This window comes from Glandiceps talaboti, chromosome 16 (assembly GCF_964340395.1).
Source record: "Glandiceps talaboti chromosome 16, keGlaTala1.1, whole genome shotgun sequence".
NCBI lineage: Eukaryota > Metazoa > Hemichordata > Enteropneusta > Spengelidae > Glandiceps > Glandiceps talaboti.
In genome coordinates this window covers 185,908-206,994 of record NC_135564.1, presented here as the reverse complement: position 1 = coordinate 206,994, position 21,087 = coordinate 185,908, and the positions used below count along the sequence as shown (strand labels likewise).

Below are 21,087 nucleotides of genomic sequence, written 5' to 3'. Positions count from 1 at the left end.
ATGAGATAAAACCTCTCTACTATGAGATAAAACCTCCCCACTATGAGATAAAACCTCTCTACTATGAGATAAAACCTCTCCACTATGAGCTAAAACCTCTCCACTATGAGCTAAACCTCCCCACTATGAGATAAAACCTCTCCACTATGAGATAAAACCTCTCTACTATGAGATAAACCTCTCCACTGTGAGATAAAACCTCCCCACTATGAGATAAAACCTCCCCACTATGAGATAAACCTCTCCACTGTGAGATAAAACCTCTCTACTATGAGATAAACCTCTCCACTGTGAGATAAAAACTCTCCACTATGAGATAAAACCTCTCTACTATAAGATAAAACCTCTCCACTATGAGATAAAACCTCTCTACTATGAGATAAAACCTCTCTACTATGAGATAAACCTCTCCACTGTGAGATAAAACCTTCCCACTATGAGATAAAACCTCTCTACTATGAGATAAAACCTCTCCACTATGAGATAAAACTTCTCCACTATGAGCTAAAACCTCTCTGAGATAAAACCTCCCCACTATGAGATAAACCTCTCCACTGTGAGAGAAAACCTCCCCACTATGAGATAAAACCTCCCCACTATGAGCTAAACCTACGCACTATGAGATCAAACCTCTCCACTATGAGATCAAACCTCTCTACTATGAGATAAAACCTCCCCACTATGAGATAAAACCTCCCCACTATGAGATCAAACCTCTCTACTATGAGATAAAACTTCTCCACGATGAGATAAAACCTCCCCACTATGAGATAAAACCTCCCCACTATGAGATAAACCTCTCCACTGTGAGATAAAACTTCTCCATTATGAGATAAAACCTCTCCACTGTGAGATAAAACTTCTCCACTATGAGATAAAACTTCTCCACTATGAGATAAAACCTCTCCACTGTGAGATAAAACCTCTCTACTATGAGCTAAAACCTCTCTATGAGTTAAAATCTCTCTACTATGAGCTAAAACTCTCCACTCAGATAAAACTTCTCCACTATGAGATAAAACCTCTCTACTATGAGATACAACTTCTCCACTATGAGATAAAACCTCTCTACTATGAGCTAAAACCTCTCTATGAGTTAAAATCTCTCTACTATGAGCTAAAACTCTCTACTATGAGCTAAAACTCTCCACTGAGATAAAACCTCTCTACTATGAGCTAAAACTCTCTACTATAAGCTAAAACCTCTCTATGAGTTAAAATCTCTCTATGAGCTGAAAATTCTACTTTACTGTGTTTATTCCAATTCCAGTCCCAGCATTTGTATATGTTATTCATTTTAGGAGAGGAAGTTTTTTCCAAACAAGTGATTTCTCTTCCTCAGCATAAGAAACAATCCAATTCCTGTCTCTATCAAGGTACATTTTCAGGGCTAAGTTCATACTTGTAGTTTGATGTTCAACACAGAAAGTATCCTCTATAGTACAAGTATTGGATTATCTTGTGTGTGGCAAGATAGGGTAAATTGGTTTTTAGAGGGTGCTAAGATTTCATCTTTCTTAAAAGGTCTAGATGTCAATGACAAATAACTAATATACACTGTAATAATCACATTGGCTATTATAGTTTCTATACAAAACAGGGTAAAGGTAATTTTCCACTTTAAAACAATCAAGAGAAAGATTCCTGTAGGAATTTAAAGGTAGTTTTTCTTGATGTGTACTGATGTTTGTTGATGTATAAAGTATGAACCGACATTTACACTTTACTTCATTATATACTTCCAGTGTACTGTAGTTGTTTCTTTAAATAATAAATGTATAGTCTAAAATGTGTTGTAGTCTAAAATGTGTATAGTTGGTATTTTGTAGTCTAAAATGTGTATAGTTGGTATTTTGTAGTCTAAAATGTGTATAGTTGGTATTTTGTAGTCTGAAGTAACTCAACTCAAGTACAGTGTCAGGTACAGTGGAAATTATAGTTGAGTTCAATTTTAATGATCAACAAGTTTGATATTAAAAGCCTTCTTCAACTTCAAGTAACATCTCACCAGTTTGTAACACCAACAAATACTTAGATAAGTAACATCTCACCAGTTTGTAACACCAACAAATACTTAGATAAGTAACATCTCACCAGTTTGTAACACCAACAAATACTTAGATAAGTAACATCTCACCAGTTTGTAACACCAACAAATACTTAGATAAGTAACATCTCACCAGTTTGTAACACCAACAAATACTTAGATAAGTAACATCTCACCAGTTTGTAACACCAACAAATACTTAGATAAGTAACATCTCACCAGTTTGTAACACCAACAAATACTTAGATAAGTAACATCTCACCAGTTTGTAACACCAACAAATACTTAGATAAGTAACATTTCACCATTTTGTAACACAAAATAAGTAACATTGTTCAATTTGTAACACCAACAAATACTTAGATAAGTGACATATGTCCAGTTAGTGTAAGCAATAAACCACAGTTGGTGGGTGCACAGATAAGTAACACACAGATTGGTAATGGCTATTGTTCGAGGTGTTAATCTGTGGATTAACAGCTCGATCCTTGCCTCGGGTACGCTACAAGAGTCTCTTGCACTTTCAATGTTACATCGAAAGCTACCGAAGTCCCTCTTCGGGTACTATCAGTATTTTGTTGTTTAAACAGCACCGCTTCATCGGTAAAGGTCAAAGGTCTGATAGTGTTATTTTCAACCAGAAGCCGACAATTTCTGCTGAAACAGCTATGCATTCATTACCCATGTCAAAATGAACACACAAGCTGTTACCGGGTTTCCTGATCAATTTACTGGAGCAGAGTTCCCACCGGCCCCACAGCGGTACCAATGTGGCCATGATCAAGGTGAAACTGTACAACAAAAAACATACAAAATGTGTTGAAAATGATGTTTTAACTGATAAAGAAGGCAAGCTAGCTTCACATCAGTAAAACATCTTCAGTATGCTTGTAATTTTTCTTGGAAAATAATGCGTCATCTGATTGTATGTTTTGCTTTCCAGCATGGTACTGAGAGTTGATTGTTTTTATTTTGATTCAAAACATGCATGTACCCCTGTCGCAATCAATATAAAAAAATAGTGTTGTGTCTACTGGGAAAATTACCTGCATCATGCCAAACACATGTTTATGTATATAGTATCGGTTGACAAACACAAGACGGTATGTGTTTACATGTCAACGATATTTGATCTTAGTCGGCTCCAAGTTTGCGTTAGAGTTCAAGTGTTGGAAGTCATCTATTACATTTGATGATTCTGTCAGTAGAATTGCAAACTTTTCCATCGAAATATCGTGTAGTATCATGTGGTTTGTTGATTTATGCGAGACTATATTGAATTCGGGCAGATTCACGCGTTTGAAAGTTATTTCTATGACAATAGATTAATGTTTACCCGCAAAGCTACGTTCGGACAATGTTAGATGGCTTGTTTCCAATCTGCATGTTACTTGTCTGTGGTGGGTGCCAACAGATCTATACTATACACTTGGGCTGGGTTTAATTTCATGCTCACTGTTTGTAGTACAGATCTAGATTTGCTCAACCATCACGGTCTATAACCATAGACCCTATCTATGCTATAACTTATACTACGTTTTTGTTGATCTTTCTTTGTTGAATGTAGATCTTATAAAAAATGTTTGATCACTGAAACTGACTGCAATTATAATTTCTGCTGTATACTTTGTCAGTATGACTTTCTTTTCAATCACATCAATCTAGGTATTGTGATGATGTCACAAGTGGTATTGTTTTTTTTTGTATGTACACGTATTTCACTTTTTCCAAACATGAAAATTTAGATGTTAGATTGAACTGTTGTATTTTTCAATGCAGGTTGCAGCACCTAGTGCATATGTGACAGTGAGGCCGATTGGTTCAATGAATTTATGGTCTGACTTAACTTATAGTGCCTTGTCAGGTGAAATGTTTTGGCTTTTTTTTTTTAGATCTTTCCAAAACTGTGTTTCATTTTTGATCTGACATGTACTTCTTGAGTTATTTGTATGGAAAGGGTAGAACATTACACACCCAGTGGCTATAAAGTCAGAAACTATCTGCCTTAAAGTATCTGTCAGCATTGATTTCAGTGTGTATTTGTACACTGATATAGGAAGTCTCTGTGTGCTGAGTCTCATGTTTCAATGGTATGGGCATTATCTGTTGTAGGCATAAGACATCAACATATACACAGAAGACTCCGTCCTAGCTTGATCACTTAAATTGCCAGATATCAGCCATTTCCATGATTGTTCAGATATTTCAAAAATATCGCTTTCATTACATTTCATCAAGTGGTATATTGAACTACTGAACATGTCAACCCTATAAAAACTAGTAATTTTTTTGAGAATGATGACAAGGCACTATAAACTTGACCTATTTAATGTTAAAAACTTATTTATTCATCAAAAATATCTTTTCTGACACCCTGCATGTATGGAATACAATAACTTTTCTGACACCCTGCATGCATGGAATACAATAACTTTTCTGATGTCACACCCTGCGTGTATGGAATACAATAACTTTTCTGACACCCTGCATGTATGGAATACAATAACTTTTCTGATGTCACACCCTGCATGTATGGAATACATCTTTTCTGACACCCTGCATGTATGGAATACAATAACTTTTCTGACACCCTGCATGTATGGAATACAATAACTTTTCTGACACCCTGCATGTATGGAATACAATAACTTTTCTGACACCTTGCATGTATGGAATACAATAACTTTTCTGACACCCTGCATGTATGGAATACAATAACTTTTCTGATGTCACACCCTGCATGTATGGAATACAGTAACTTTTCTGACACCCTGCATGCATGGAATACAATAACTTTTCTGACACCCTGCATGTATGGAATACAATAACTTTTCTGATGTCACACCCTGCATGTATGGAATACAATAACTTTTCTGATGTCACACCCTGCATGTATGGAATACAATAACTTTTCTGATGTCACACCCTGCGTGTATGGAATACAATAACTTTTCTGATGTCACACCCTGCATGTATGGAATACATCTTTTCTGACACCCTGCATGTATGGAATACAATAACTTTTCTGACACCCTGCATGTATGGAATACAATAACTTTTCTGACACCCTGCATGCATGGAATACAATAACTTTTCTGACACCCTGCATGCATGGAATACAATAACTTTTTTTGACACCCTGCATATATTTAATACAATGTTGGGATGTGCACAGAGTAATTTGGAAATGGTAGAGGTTGATCGTTATTTTCTGCATATGGAACTGAAAAGCCATTATTCATTCATTTTGTGTGGCAATCTTAATGTACTTTTATTCCTTTGTTTTCAAATTTCAATTCAATATTATGTGTATGTATAAATGTTACAATAAAGTGACCAGTCAAAACATTTGAATGTTTCGCCTTTATCTCTTTCCCTACTTGAAGTGGCCATATGGATGAGAAGTGGGGTATTTATTTTGGGTTTTTAATTGATAAAACTTTACTATGTTTTTCTACATGAAAAAACAATGTAAAACAACATATACCAATTATGTGTTCATAACTCAATACATTGCAAAAAGATGCAAAATATGTAAAAAGTTTGTTTATTGTACACATAATATTTTTAAAATGTTTTGCAATTTATGGAGCTACAAACAGTACTTGGTATATGTTATTTCATTGTTTATTCAAGTAGAAAAGTCACATTGCAGAGAAACCAGGTCTTTTTAGACCAGAACAGTAGTCTGCATAATGTGTTCAATGATCTAATTAACTTACATGTGTACTTGTCTTCATTTACACCTTATCAAACTCTTATGGAAGTATTGTGATTGATGAGTACCTTATTGTATCTTGGGGAGTCAATTTCCTGGTCATGTTTATCGGAAAGAAACATGTTTTTGTTTTTAAAAGAAGAGTTGATTCCTTCAAAAAACTAACAGAAATGGTTAAAATTAGTCTGTAGTACCAAAAAATACAACCTGAAAAAAGAACAATACTTTTGGCCTGTATGGCTTGCCATTGTGATAAAAGTAGTGACCCTTTTTGATGTCTGACAGCATTTCAACGTTTTGATTTTCAAACTTTTTTTTGAGCTGGGAATCCTAGAATCCCTTTTTATGCAGATGAATACACACATAAACACAACAACACTTTCAACAGAAATCCATTCAGGTTTGGGGCTATGATACAGCCTACCCATCAAGTCTGTAGAACACTCACCTTGTGTTTCAGTTGGTCATAGACAAAATCCTTGGTCTCTAGTGGGATTTGAACCCATGACGTCCTGACTGCTAATCCTGGACTCTCTACCACCAGGAACCAGTTAAACCATGTTTTAAATATATCTGAGCTGGGAGAGGGTCATGTTTTAGCACACCAGGTTCACGGAAAGGTCACATTTTACACAACAACCTGGGCTTGATTTGCTCTGGCCCTCCCCTTTTAATTACTGAAGGCTCTCTTTAGTCATTACAATTTTTTTGGTAGTTTCATTTTGATAAGTCAAGCACTAGCTGCAACATACTACAATACACTCTTTGCCACTTTTATAAGAGAAGAAAAAAAAGACTTCTGATCACAAATATAAGTTCATGATATTTTAATACATAAAATCTACGATCGACAGCTGTAAAATCCTACAAAAATGTACTCGTCTGCATTCACATGATTTTCACGACACACAATTTTGACTTCTGCACGACTGCACGTCACACATAGTTTACCTGGCCTTGGTTGGCTATCCATGGTTCATTATTCCAAAATGACTGCCAGAGATTACCCATGAATCATCATTCAATATGTCTACCATTACAGATAAGAATACACCAATGCAATATAATCTTTGTATTCATTGAAACACTTTATATCACAATACACATTCTTTCAAGTCAAAAGAAAAAATATGACACAAATGGTCAAATTGTACAAAGAACTTGGAATAATGATATAGTCCTGTATATCTTGGGTATTGAATTATTCTAATCATAAATTGGCAAGCATGACTGTATTCCAGACATGGTGGAATTTGACCTACACTAATTTCCTGCCATGCAGTGAAAATAAAAACCTAAATATCTGGAATAAGACAGACCACAAAAGTACAAAGCTTGGTGAAAATGACTGAAACACTGAAACTTGTTTACTATTATCAACAGCATGTCTTTTAGCGTATGTACACCTGTGCAAAATAATTAAGAAAACTATTGCTTATACTGTACTGATATTTTTAGACTAAGAAGTTGCCATGATTATTACCATGGTAACAGGGAATAATGCCCATTTCTCACAGCACTTCAGGTTCAGTTATTGTTCCTATGCCACTAGGAATAGATGAAATATCTTTTAAATGAGGCCACAAGATTTTCCAATGCTTTGCCATAATTTGATTTGATGTGAAGCAAGCCACAGACACATAAAATACACAGATAATCTATATATTAGATCTAGTAGTCTTTACTTATGGAAAATACAAGAATTATAAAAAAAAAAGAGTGTAATACAATGTATCATAGTACAAATCCATGTACATACTTTACAGCACAACTCATACTATGGTATACTGTAAAACAATACATGTACAAAACGAAGCACTATCTCCAAAAAAACCAAGAATTGTGTTATCTAGTTTTAAAGCCTTATAGTAACTACAACATTTTCACTTTTTTGTTGTTGTTATTTTGTGCCCACTGAAGAATACACAAAGCCTTTACTGGAAGTGATTGACATCTTGTAATAAGTTGAAGTACCTGGCTATTTGTTGTTGATGGTACTGTGTACACTGACTTGACGTCCATATGAAAACAGTACAAATAAACAGTTCAGACCATCATTTCATAAGAAAATATAAATTTTGTAGGATAATGATAGGATTAGGCACTAGACAAACATACACATTTCAGCAAGGACAACAACATTGTTGAGTTGTAAATAAGAATACAAATTGTGAAAAAATAATTATAGTTACAGCAACTTGGGCTTAAAATGTAAATTTGAAACTAGAATTATTCTTTTTATGAGAATCACTTGGATGTCTTTAGTATTGTAAATGACTACTCTTCTTGGTCATGTGACCATTCTATAGCTGGTACTACCACTAGATGACATTTATACCATATTTGTGAAGTTTTTAATTGATTTTTACGTAACCAAAATTAGCTGACTATTAAAGCTATAACAGGGGTTAAAATTGACTCATAAAACTAACTCAAAAAGCGTAACTCCTTTAGTTAATCACTTTAGACATTACATTACCATAAGACAATACCTCACTCCACTTATAATGTCAAATTTATCAAGTCTTTCTCAAAAGCCTTGAAAACTGACTTATATAACGCACATATCAATGGACACAACTGCATTCCTACAGTGCACCGATTTTTTCCTGGTCTTGTATACTGCCCTCTAAACTACAAAAATTCTTATCTTTTTTTTTGAAAAAATATTGCTACATAAAAATTCCTTGTCACAAATCATTAGCAATTGAAGATCTAAACTTGCAAATACAAGTTTAACATTGAATTTACTATAAAATTTAACACCTGGCTAAATCATTCCTTCCTTGACTAGCTAACTCCATGATGAGCAGTGGGACAGTCAGTTGTACATATTCACTCCCCTCAGTATCTCTAGACTGAATTCCCACCATGCAATCGTAGCCTTACTCTTCCAGTCTCCTGTATGGCTATGAGATGATTATACAACACTGATTTTTCTCATCCTCAACCTCAACCTTCTTCCACACTCTTCCTCACGCCACCTCTCCCCAAAGTTCACCCCTCCACCGTTCAAAAGGTCTTGGAGACTTACTATATTATGAATTATAGTAGAATTCATTTCCATGATGGAATTACTTTATGTCTTAATACCCCCGGTACTCACTATGCAAGGCAAATATGGTTGTGAAATGATAAAGCATTGATAAAATATGCTATAGTGATGTCTGAATGAATTTTCTTACAAGAAAATAACAAAATATACAATACATTTTTATGATTACTTCAATTTTTTTTTCAAACAACTCTATAATAATGAGTGAGAGAAGAGAAAGCTTGCTTCACTGTAATTATGGCAAAGGTTGTCCTCCAACGGCACGGCTGATCAAATTCTCCACGTCCTCAGCCATAATGGCTTCGAAATCTTCAGTGCCTTCAATACCAAAGTCATCGGTGAATGAGATATTAGCTAGCACACTGATGTCATCGGCTGTGAGTTGAGTCAGTTCTCCTTCAGCATTAGCTGTGCTTGAAAAATACAGGGAAGAGCGGAAAATGATTTGATTATAGATCCTCTTGGAGTCGATTGCAATTAACTGATGCAAATAGAAGCAGCAAGAGGAGATGAGGAGGATGGATGAGGAGAGGATTGGAGGAAGACAAGACATATACAAAGGGGAGGAGGAGAAAGAGAAAGGAAAGGTGGCTTGTTAATATTCTTTAACTGCTTTATCTAATGATTCTAATGATGATTACATATCAGCATTCTTTAACTGCTTTATCTAATGATTCTAATGGTGATTACATATCAGCATTCTTTAACTGCTTTATCTAATGATTCTAATGGTGATTACATATCAGCATTCTTTAACTGCTTTATCTAATGATTCTAATGGTGATTACATATCAGCATTCTTTAACTGCTTTATCTAATGATTCTAATGGTGATTACATATCAGCATTCTTTAACTGCTTTATCTAATGATCCTAATGGTGATTACATATCAGCATTCTTTAACTGCTTTATCTAATGATTCTAATGGTGATTACATATCAGCATTCTTTAACTGCTTTATCTAATGATCCTAATGGTGATTACATATCAGCATTCTTTAACTGCTTTATCTAATGATCCTAATGGTGATTACATATCAGCATTCTTTAACTGCTTTATCTAATGATCCTAATGGTGATTACATATCAGCATTCTTTAACTGCTTTATCTAATGATTCTAATGGTGATTACATATCAGCATTCTTTAACTGCTTTATCTAATGATTCTAATGGTGATTACATCTCAACATTCTTTAACTGCTTTATCTAATGATTCTAATGATGATTACATCTCAATAACTGATATACTATCAAATGTCAGATGACTGTGGTTCATAATGAATAATCTCAATGTTAGGTATCCTTAACTCAGTGTGCATTATCGCAGTGTTAGGTATCCCTAGCTCAATGTGCATTATCTCAATGTTAGGTATCCTTAGCTCAGTGTGCATTATATCAATGGTAGGTATCCTTAGTTCAGTGTGCATTATCTCAATGTTTGGTATCCTTAGCTCAGTGTGCATTATATCAATGGTAGGTATCCTTAGTTCAGTGTGCATTATCTCAATGTTTGGTATCCTTAGCTCAGTGTGAATTGTCTCAATGTTAGGTATCCTTAGCACAGTGTACATGTTCGGTATCCATCTTAGTATGTATTCCCTAGTTGAGTGTGTGTGGCATCTTAGTATGCATCCCTAGTTGAATACATAATATTTCTATAACCAAGTATCCCTAGCTGAGTGTGCATGGCATCCCAAGTTGAGTGTGCATAATATCTGTTAATAAGTTTCCCTATTTGAATGTGCATAATATTTGTTAACAGGCATCCCTAGCTGAGTGTGCATAATGTTAACAGGCATCCCTAGCTGAGTGTGCATGGTATCTGCTAACTGGTATCCCATGTTTAAGGTATACAAGAATATGTGTTTTGTGTGTATTGTCTGCTGTGTGTTTGTCAGATTGAGGGTTGATTTCTTTTACTTTTTACATAACAGCCACATTGAATACACAAATTTACATAGATGATCAAGTCAATCGAATACATATACATAAACTAGAAGTCAAAAGGCTTGGCTTTACCTATTCATGTCTGTCATTGTTGTGTCTGTACTTTGAACTGAGCCTGGATTTCCAATGGTTGATGCTGGTGACAATGGTTGTTCCATACCTCTAGGAGTAGGTGGACTCATGGGCCCACCATCACCCATACTGCCAACAGAAAAACACAATGAATAAACTGATATCAGGGTTCATACACTTACAAAATCCAGCGCTTTTTGTCAGTTTTCCAGGGGCATTCGTATTGATTTTGCCCATTTTCCAGAGTTTTTTTTGTCAGTTTTCCAGGTGCATTAGTATTAATTTTGGCCATTTTCCATGGGTTTTACCACTAAAATATATTTATTCAATGACATCTAATTCTCTAATATGGACAAGAAGTAATCAACAAGGGTTCCCACAATATGTCACAAAACATTTTAAAGACAATGGACACTATGTAAGACATTGGTTTCAAAAAAACATTAGCTATTTGGTTATTATGGCAAACTTTCAACATTGAAAATATCAATTTGTTTGTCTATATTTCTCTTAATCTCTGCTTCATTGTCTCATTATTTTAGTTGCAATGAGTCAATACTGTGATACTAGACTTTACCTCTATCAAAATCTTTACTATCATGCTGGTTTGAATTCTTACCAGTTTACTAGTGTATTTTTTTGTTTTTCAAAAGATATTGTAGAACACTGATCCATAATAACATTAGACCAACAAATTTATGACAATCTTTCAACGTTTCTTTGAGAAATACCATTGATCAAGTGTAACATTTGATGTGTTTTATTGTGTCAGTTTATTTTTTTCTGGATACTGAAATTGACACAGTTGTGTAAACCTCTGTTTGCATGCTAAGATTAATGGAGAAACCTCTGTTCTACCCCCTAATTAGTCATTTCATTTGGCTGTTGCATTACTCATGTAAGATTTGAATCACAGGATTCATCAGTCTTATTCATACATATCCAAAACTAAAGTTTGTCTCTTGTTATTTGTACAGTTTGATCTGATTAGATTTAAAGCAAATGTTTTCAAAATTTTGAAGATAAACATCAGTTTACATAACAAAATTTCTATGTGCTATGAATTATGAATAATTATGTTCCCTTGCGGTTCAATGTTTATGTATGGACACAACATGTTGTCGAACATCGTGATTTCTCAACACTTGACTGTTTAGGAATGTTACTGTACTGACAAACATAAAAAAGTAGTTAGAACATGTAAAACAAATACCATGTATTGATGATATAAAAGTCAAAACCATATGTCATGTATATCCTAAATCATCTTTTCTTAACTGGTGCCCTCGTGACTTTTGCTTTATTTCATTGACTAACCAATCAGGAAGCAGCTTTGTAAAGTGCTGAATCAGTGCAGAAATCAAGATAGCTGACAAAGTTAATATGAACTTCTTTCACTCAGAGGGCATCTTGTCTTGTTAAGGAATGGTTTCAACGATTTCAACTCCTACCCATCTCTTCAGAAAACTACTATTGTTTCATCTATATGGCTTGTACTCTCATGAGTTATGTTTGTTTCATTGCCTTAAACCAATCAGGAAGAAGCTTTGTGAAGAGCTGCAGCAGTAGAGAAATCAAAATGGCTGACAACATCAACTTCTGTGCCATCGAACGGTGTTTTGTACCGGCGAACTGACCATCACAAAAAACATATATATTTCCAAATTTTGGTAACATCATGCAATAATATACATATACACCAAACTTACATTTTTAATGATATGTATATATCAATATGCTTTTACCAAAGTGAAAGATATGCTAATATTAAGTCATCTAGGTGACAGATAATTAACATGAATATTATGCCAATATAAACTACTCTCAGACTAGTAATATTTTTAATGCATACATATTATGCTAATATAAACTACTCTCAGACTAGTAATATTTTTAATGCATACATATTATGCCAATATAAACTACCCAATGTCGCTATTTTCCATGTTATGTATACATGTACACTATATGAACTAGTGTACACAACAGGCTAATATACAGGGGCACATATTTTTGCTAAGATTGCCGTTTTCTTAGGAAAATATCGTATGAATTACAAAAACAAACCTGCATGAAGAATAGGTGCCAAGTGAAGTTACACACTACCACTAGGGGCAAAAAATTCTTTTGTAACGAGAAAAATGGACCTTTTATAATGAGCGAGTGTTGTATAAAGTCCTCTGTATGTCAAAGGCAAGTCAAGTGACGTAACTGTCAAATGTTCACTGCTGATGGGCTGAGAAAGAGGCATTGACTAACAACGTCAGACGACCGCTGTATTTCAAAATCAAAAGTACATCTCATCACTAAACCCGGAACCATGGATTGCCAAAAGTTCTAGACAGTTTCCTGGTGAGTTTACTTCTATGATTTCCAATACAACTGCATTTTTATTGTGTTAAACTGTCAGTCTATGTATACTGGAATTGATTTCACTTTTGGTGACCGATAATATGAAATATTACACGCCCCTATGGGCTAATAGCTATGAATTCTATGCTCATAAAAACTTGCACAGGTGGAAGTTTTAAGTATATGCATAATATGTAAATATTGACTTACCCAGGTGGCAGGTTTATAGTGCTGACTAGGCCTGTAGGAACATAACCATCCTTAATGCCTGGCTGTTCAGCTGTGACAAAATAAATATGTAAAACGTGTAAGATACGAAGTAATTATATATTATATATTATAAGGTTAGGCTGAAACAAAGCAAAGTATCTAATAACCAGTCAAAGGGGCACAGGCTGAGTTTATATGTATTTTAGCATGGATTTTGCTGCATATTTAAAAGGTACTCACAGTAATTGTACTTATTTAACCACTACTTGCAATTGACTGAACTCAAACCTTGTGTTAAGATATAACCCATAAATGATCCATTGACATAATTTATTATATGTATCAAAAACATTCAAGAAATCCCTACTATGCAATCAACAGTTCTAAAAAAGTCAGAAGATTATCGTAATGTTATAGAAGACATGAACCAACATCAACATTACACTGGAATGTAGTCTTATTTATTTAACAACTTCAAGTCACTGAGTTGATTGTCATTATTTTTGACTGAGGTAAAAGATCAATGTACATAACAAACATGACTTTCACAAATCACTACTTTAATACTTACCTTCCAAGGGTTTCTTAAATTTACTGAATGCTGCCTCTTTTGGTACATCTGGAAAGAGAGTAACTAACTGTGGCAGGTCTAGGATTCTATCTGCAAGTGATCTAATGTTGAACTGATCTGTGGTGAAAGGCTGAAGATTCCACACTTGGCGTTCTCCTGTAAGTTATAGTATTACGGAAACAACAAATAAGCCTAAAATTTTTATTTTGATAGGGACTCCAATCCTCTATTCCTATCCCTAGCCTAACTCTAACCAAGACTCCCTAGCTTGAATACAAAATGTATGTCTGTGGTACAATCAGTCCACTTTTCTACATTCTTGACCTTCTTAGTACTTTTGATTCTTCAATTACTGTAAGTGACTTTTTAAGTACACTGTGATACACAATCTCATTACTAAATGTTCAAAGTCATTTCATAACAGTTTTTGTTTCTATTTTCCTCATAGTACATGTATTTTCCAGTATATGTCTCATCAGTAGACTTAGTTTAGTTAATTATAAATCTATATCATGGTTACACTAGAACACAGAATATGTTGTTATACAAATGTTTTTGTTTTTTTTACTGTTTTGGGGAAATCATAGGGTGGAACCTTCTACATATAAAGCATCTGGAGAAGTATGTTTTTTTTTCCTACCTGTGTTAACATCTTGAGCAACCCATGCAATGGTGACACCACCAATGGAACCATCACTATATCGTAGTAAGAAGGTACCATTTGGTTTAGATAATAATAACTCCTGTGCTTGTGTCTTACTTACAAACCCAATGATGAAACTGAAATGGGGAGAAAAGAATAAAACCATTAAACAAAAAAATTGTCGCATTTATTGTCAATTATTTAAAGTGACTTATAGGTGCTCACACAACTACATTAATTAACATGCTAATTCAATCATTTTATTCTTTCATGTTGAGGAACATGTATACAGTAAAGGAAAGCTTATCCCTGACTATCTAACATGGTCATCTAACACATAGAATACTAATATGTAGTTTACAATCAATTCATACCACTACGGTAGACACATTACTTGCAATGTTACTTCATGCAATAGTGTTAGTCTGTAACAATTATAGTGTTTGTTAGTTTGTAACAAGTTGTTAGTCTGCTACAAGGGTTCATTAGTCTGTAACAAGTGTTTGTTAGTCTGTAACAAGAGTTTGTTAGTCTGTAACAATAGTGTTTATTAGTCTGTAACAAGTGTTTGTTAGTCTGCAACAAGCGTTTTTTTTAGTCTGTAACAAGTGTTTGCAGTCTGCAACAACAGTGTTCATTAGTCTGTAACAAGTTTTTGTTAGTCTGCAACAATAGTGTTTGTTAGTCTGTAATAAGTATTTGTTAGTCTGTAACAAGTGTTTGTTAGTCTACAACAATAGTGTGTGTTTGTCTGTAACAATAGTGTTTGTTATTCTGTAACAATATTTATTTATTTATTTACCATCCAACAGGCATTGCCCAATAACAGGCGGGTTCAGTGTAAGTGCAGGAGGAAACTGGAGTGCCCGGGGACTTACTTACAGCGTGGTAAATTTAATCAAACCCTGAATGCCTTGGAACCCTGACAGCAGTGGTAAGAGGCAAGGGGTTTAACCACTCGGCAAGTGAAAACTAAAAATAGTGTTTGTTCGTCTATAACAAGTCAATTTACAGTCAATTTCACTCACCCTTCCTGCCATGGTCCTCTAAGATATTTCTTGGTTAATTCCATGATACCATGAAACCACTTCCAAAATGTGAAAGTCCTGTTAGGAAGGTTTTCTCTGTTGAACATACTCCATGTTGCTGACATAGAGTCCAACCCTTCTGTGACGTTATGACTATCAAATGCTTTGACAGCCAAATATTGCAGATTCTGTTGTGTTAGCTGTCTGCCACAGGCATTTGAAAACTTGGTATTTAACGCTCCAGCTAACTGTTGCCATGGAACCTTGTCTTGAACAACAAATGGTACACGACCCTGTAATGTAAACATAGACAACAACACTTGTGTTATTCATAGGATATTGATGGTTCATTTTAATATGCAACATTGACAGTTTCTTAGTACAGTGACGATGTTCTGTCATTGATTCAACATTGATGGTCTGTTAGTGCAATAATGATGATTCATTGATTCAACATTGGTGGTCCCTTAGTGCAATATTCATGTTTTATTGATTCAACTTGATGGTCTGTTAGTGCAATAATGATGATTCATTGATTCAACATTGGTGGTCCCTTAGTACAATATTTATGTTTCATTAATTCAACTTGATTGTCTGTTAGTGCAATGATGATGATTCATTGATTCAACACTGATGGACTGTTAGCACAATGTTTATGTTTCATTAATTCAACTTGATTGTCTGTTCGTGCAATGATGATGATTCATTGATTCAACACTGATGGACTGTTAGCACAATGTTTATGTTTTATTAATTCAACTTGATTGTCTGTTAGTGCAATGATGATGATTCATTGATTCAACACTGATGGATTGTTAGTTCAATATTTGTTTCATTTGATTCAATACTGATGGACTGTTACTCATTTGTGCAATGTTTATGTTTCACTAATTCAACACTGATGGACTCTTACTTGTCAGTGCAATGATGAACTTACACTGATTCAACATTGATGTCTCTTAGTGCACATGAAAGTCACTGAAATTTCAGAGTTTACCGGAGATTTGAGTAAATTTCAGGAATTTCTGTGGTCAGAAATGTTTGTAGAATATCTGACCATGAGACTAACCATTGAACTATTAACGTTGCACAAGCTCAGTTTATAAGCTTTTTCTTCATATGAAAATACTTTCTAAAAACTTCATTTAAACGATTCTAGTATAATGTTTATGATGTTTAGAACAGTATATTGCATAGGAGGGAGTTCCTGTACTATATAATAAATTACATCATTGGTATCATTTATAAGTTATATCCTAATACCAGATTTGAGTTCAGTTAACTGCAGAATGTAGACAAAAATTACACTCCAAAAACACAGACTCAGCTGGTGCCCCTTTAAAGTAAATCTGTCATTGACAATGTCAAACACTGTTACAGTAGTTTTACAGTAAATTAGTACAAAAACAATTTGAATCTTTCACTAGTTTCATATTTTTGTTAGCTGTATTAAGAAGTTTGATTCAATTTAACACAACAGTGAAAAAACATTTTGTTACAACTTTTCAGAAAATTCTTGGACTTTTCAGAGGCACAGGAACTCCAAGTGTCTACATAATGTTTTTATCTTTTACCACTTTGCAATGCAATGGTGGTTACTAAATATAAAAAGACAAACATACAAAACAAATCGACAGTTTTTGATTGATTGCTACGATAAAGACAAATATACAAAACAAATCGACAGTTTTTAATTGATTGCTATGATAAACCACAAAGTGAAGACAACCTCAGTTTATGCCAGACAGTATAGTAGAGGTATAAACATCAAACAAAAATGCAGAAAGAAACAAGTTTTTTTTAAAGTGTATATGCAAAGGTACATACTTTTTTTCGTAATTATGTTTATTTTGCCTTAAAAATAAAGGAAATCGGGTTTGTAATAGTACAATATAATTCTAAGACGAGAAATTGCGCGAAAAATGAGGCACTCTTGGCTCAGCCACAGAGCACCTTCAGGTAAGTACCTCTCATTTGCATATGGATAGGACAGGATTTGGAACTTTATGACGTCACTTCGGGAACACAAACGCATTCGTCAGTGTATCTTTACATGTAAAGCCATTACGGTCGAACCAGAAGGTCAACTTCAAAACCCGTTTTCGCCAGAACCCGACGTTGAATATTGATCAGATTCCTCAAGCGTAGAGCAATTCATTCGAACCGACCGCTAGCAGTAACGATAGTTCCTCTGGTAGTGAATGAGTATGTCCTAGTGAAGCCGTGTTGTTTACATAAAGTGAATGTGTCCTTTGTTGACATAACTATTCAATGGGTGGAAAACAGCTCCTGCAGACAATGTAATCGAAACGAAAATTATGTAATATTTCCATACCCATCAAACATACAGAGAATGAGAATGGCTTCAAGAGTTCCCCATAATATTCTCTCATGTTGTTCAAATGTAGCATGTGTCGTAACAGTACATTCAATCTATGACCATTCAAAATCTTCGCGAAAGTAGACCCACAAATTCTTTAGAGCAGAACATTTTGTTGGATAACCGTCCCTCTTGAAAACTATGTGTACACGTACTTTATTTCATTTTTTACTGCGTTCATTACCATCCACACAGTGACATGAAGTGGTTTCATCTTCTTTCAAAGCACGGCCCATGCTCACAGAAGCCGGCCGTACTGTGGTGTATTGTGTATTGTCTCCGACCATTTTTGTTTGAGTTTTTTTATGGATAGACATGTCTTACGTTGTGGAAGTTATTGACTTGGGAGCGTGAAGATGAAGCTTAGTGCTGACTGTACTTTGCTGTGTCCATCCACTTTTGACATGTGATTGGCATGACACAGTAATTGTTCATGTAGACAAAACAATGGAAACAAAAATAGCAACATTATAATGAGCGTTGCGTCTTTTTACTTTGATATGATTCCGACGATGTATGTGATGTACTTCACAATGAAAACGATCGACTCCCAGCAACATGGAAATCAAAACATACAATCGGACTACGCATTGTTTAAAAACAAATGCTATCGTAATGAAAATATTTTATGAAGCTAACTTGCTTTCTTGAAAACATCAAATTATTTTATTTGTCTTCCTTTTTTCGCTTTGATCATGGCATGGAAGTACTTCCATGATCATGGCTACACTGGTGGCATGGAGAACCCCGGCCCCGGTAACATTTACCGACTTTCACTGTATGGCGTCACTGTCCAGTTTTTACGTGATTTTAACTGCCTTCACCCATTATTACCTGCTCAGTTATATCACTTGGAAATGTGTGTAGGGTGATGTTTCACTGCGGGTGCTGCCGACAAAACACCAAGGAACCATTGTTGTCGGAAGACTAACCTGGTACACCACAATATGTACAGTTACAGTATATGGCAAGCGTAATTAGTAATTCATAAGTAAACATTACACAAAGGCTTAGAAGGCTTTTGTAACACGTGGGACCTCGACACCTTTCGTGAGCTGGTTGCAGTGCCGAAGTTAGTCGAAGCACAGGGGATTAAGGGGGCAAGTATTTTTGCGACTTTCTTGCCAATGCGCGCAATATTTAGAGGTATGAATGCAATTTCATTTATTTTTATGGCAAAATAAACATAATTACGAAAAAAAGTATGTACCTTTGCATGTACACTTTAAAAATGAATATGGTGCAAGCACAAAATAATATGCAAAATGAAACTTACTGGGCAATAAGTTGATGGCTGAAAGCACTGTTATAAGCAGAAAGAAGATAGCATAGTGAATGTTGGTGATACAAGCAATCTAGTCAATACTGAAAACTTGCAAATATAAAGCTGGGTAATTTTGCACATGAACCAGGCTGCAGAACACATGAATTACTAATGTACTGGATGCGAGAAATGTGGGAAAAAACAGCCTCTGTTGAAAGTTAATAAACACATTTCAAATACCGTTTTATCTTTGTTAAGGGAAGGTTATGTTATAGCTTTGTCTGTCTGTTGCTTTGTCTGTCTGTCAGTCTATGTATGTATGTATGTATGTATGTATGTATGTATGTATGTATGTATGTATGTATGTATGTATGTATGTATGTATGTATGTATGTATGTATGTGTGTGTATGTGTGTGTGTGTGTGCGTGTGTGTGTATGTGTATGTGTGTGTGTCTATATATTTGAATGTCTCTTTCTGTGCCCATCTGTCTGTGTGTGTTTGTCTGCAGAACTTGCAACACCTATCACGTTAAATCACTACACCTAGGCTGTGTAAAACATGAGTTATGCAATGTGGTACATTAACTTGGCAATGTTGCACAGGAAGCCTGCTATGAGATACCTAAACTCGGATATAGGCTGAAACATATCTTATACAGAACACACGACACAATAACCCTGATATGTAGTATATAAACAACTCTTTGCAGTAGATCAGCCATGCTATGATGTGGTACATTGACAGGTTATATAACAAAAACATACACGTACTAATACACTAGTTCATGCTGCATACTATAATAAATTATAAGGGCCTGGGTTTCAATCCAAGGTTTTCACATTAGTGTTGTTTTATCAATGGAGCCTCAAGAATTACATAGGATTATTCTTTTGTTCTGGACCAACTTTTTCTATAGCTTTGATGGACAACTGTTTTTCACACCTAATGTTTAATCCTTCCTCAAGGTTGGCCTTTAAAGTACGTTAATCATACCTTGATGCATGACAGCAATGCTATGAATTGGGACAACTTTCTGGCTAACTCTGAAATCCCTAACTTATGACTGAAATTTATTTGGAACCCACTAGTTTTCAAACAGACCTCTACAAGCAGACTTTTTTGAAATACCATGTGACAGTTTGCATATGGACAAGCAAAGTGATCTGGATAATATTTACTAGATTAACAGATGTGGAAAAAACAATAATTCATTGTACAAATGGAAAATAAGATAGGCAAAGACATTTGAAAAGACACTGCAACTATACATTTCTACTGGGATAACTTTAAGAAGAAACTCAAAAGGTCACAATGTGACATTGTGTGGAGCACTGAGATTAAAAAGGATTGACCTATGACATCATTTGAGTAGCTATACCGGTTGGGTATTCTCAAATCTCTGAACGATCCAGTCTGACTTTAATATTCATTTAAAATATAATGGTTAAGCCAAAACTACATTGTTCAATGGCCCTTATACATTATACTTTTCAACCTGACTACACAGTAATCAAAGACTGAATGATAACTTACTGGTTCAGCAAATGCATTGTCCCACAGGATGGTGGCAGATGCATTGGATTCTTGGTTGCCATGGACAATGACAACCACTGGTAGGGACAGTGTCTGTAACAAGTAAGTATGCATTAGGTTAGAACTTGTCCATGATAATGCATAAAGATCAGATACAATGGCTTCATTAATAATGTACATTAACACAACAGTAATCTGAACTTAATATACCTAACTAACATGCAACACTGAACTACTGGTATACTAGCTCTGGATGTATGCGCT

General features: G+C 34.9%; 1 protein-coding gene across 2 annotated transcripts in view; it reads right to left on the bottom strand.

Annotated features, from left to right (window-relative positions):
• Positions 1-6,577: 6,577 nt before the first annotated feature.
• LOC144447756 (signal transducer and activator of transcription 5B-like) overlaps positions 6,578-21,087 on the bottom strand; it is a 37,438-nt gene continuing 22,928 nt past the window's right edge. Inside the window, exons 16-22 of one of the 2 annotated variants that reach the window (XM_078137839.1) lie at positions 20,824-20,916; positions 15,644-15,936; positions 14,613-14,752; positions 13,973-14,128; positions 13,402-13,471; positions 10,840-10,968; positions 6,578-9,233 (exon numbers count right to left, since the gene is read on the bottom strand). In XM_078137839.1, coding sequence (XP_077993965.1) covers positions 9,056-9,233; positions 10,840-10,968; positions 13,402-13,471; positions 13,973-14,128; positions 14,613-14,752; positions 15,644-15,936; positions 20,824-20,916 — 1,059 coding nt within the window. In that variant the 3' untranslated portion in view covers positions 6,578-9,055. The remainder of the gene's footprint in view (positions 9,234-10,839; positions 10,969-13,401; positions 13,472-13,972; positions 14,129-14,612; positions 14,753-15,643; positions 15,937-20,823; positions 20,917-21,087) is intronic. The other variant, XM_078137840.1, reaches the window with a different exon arrangement.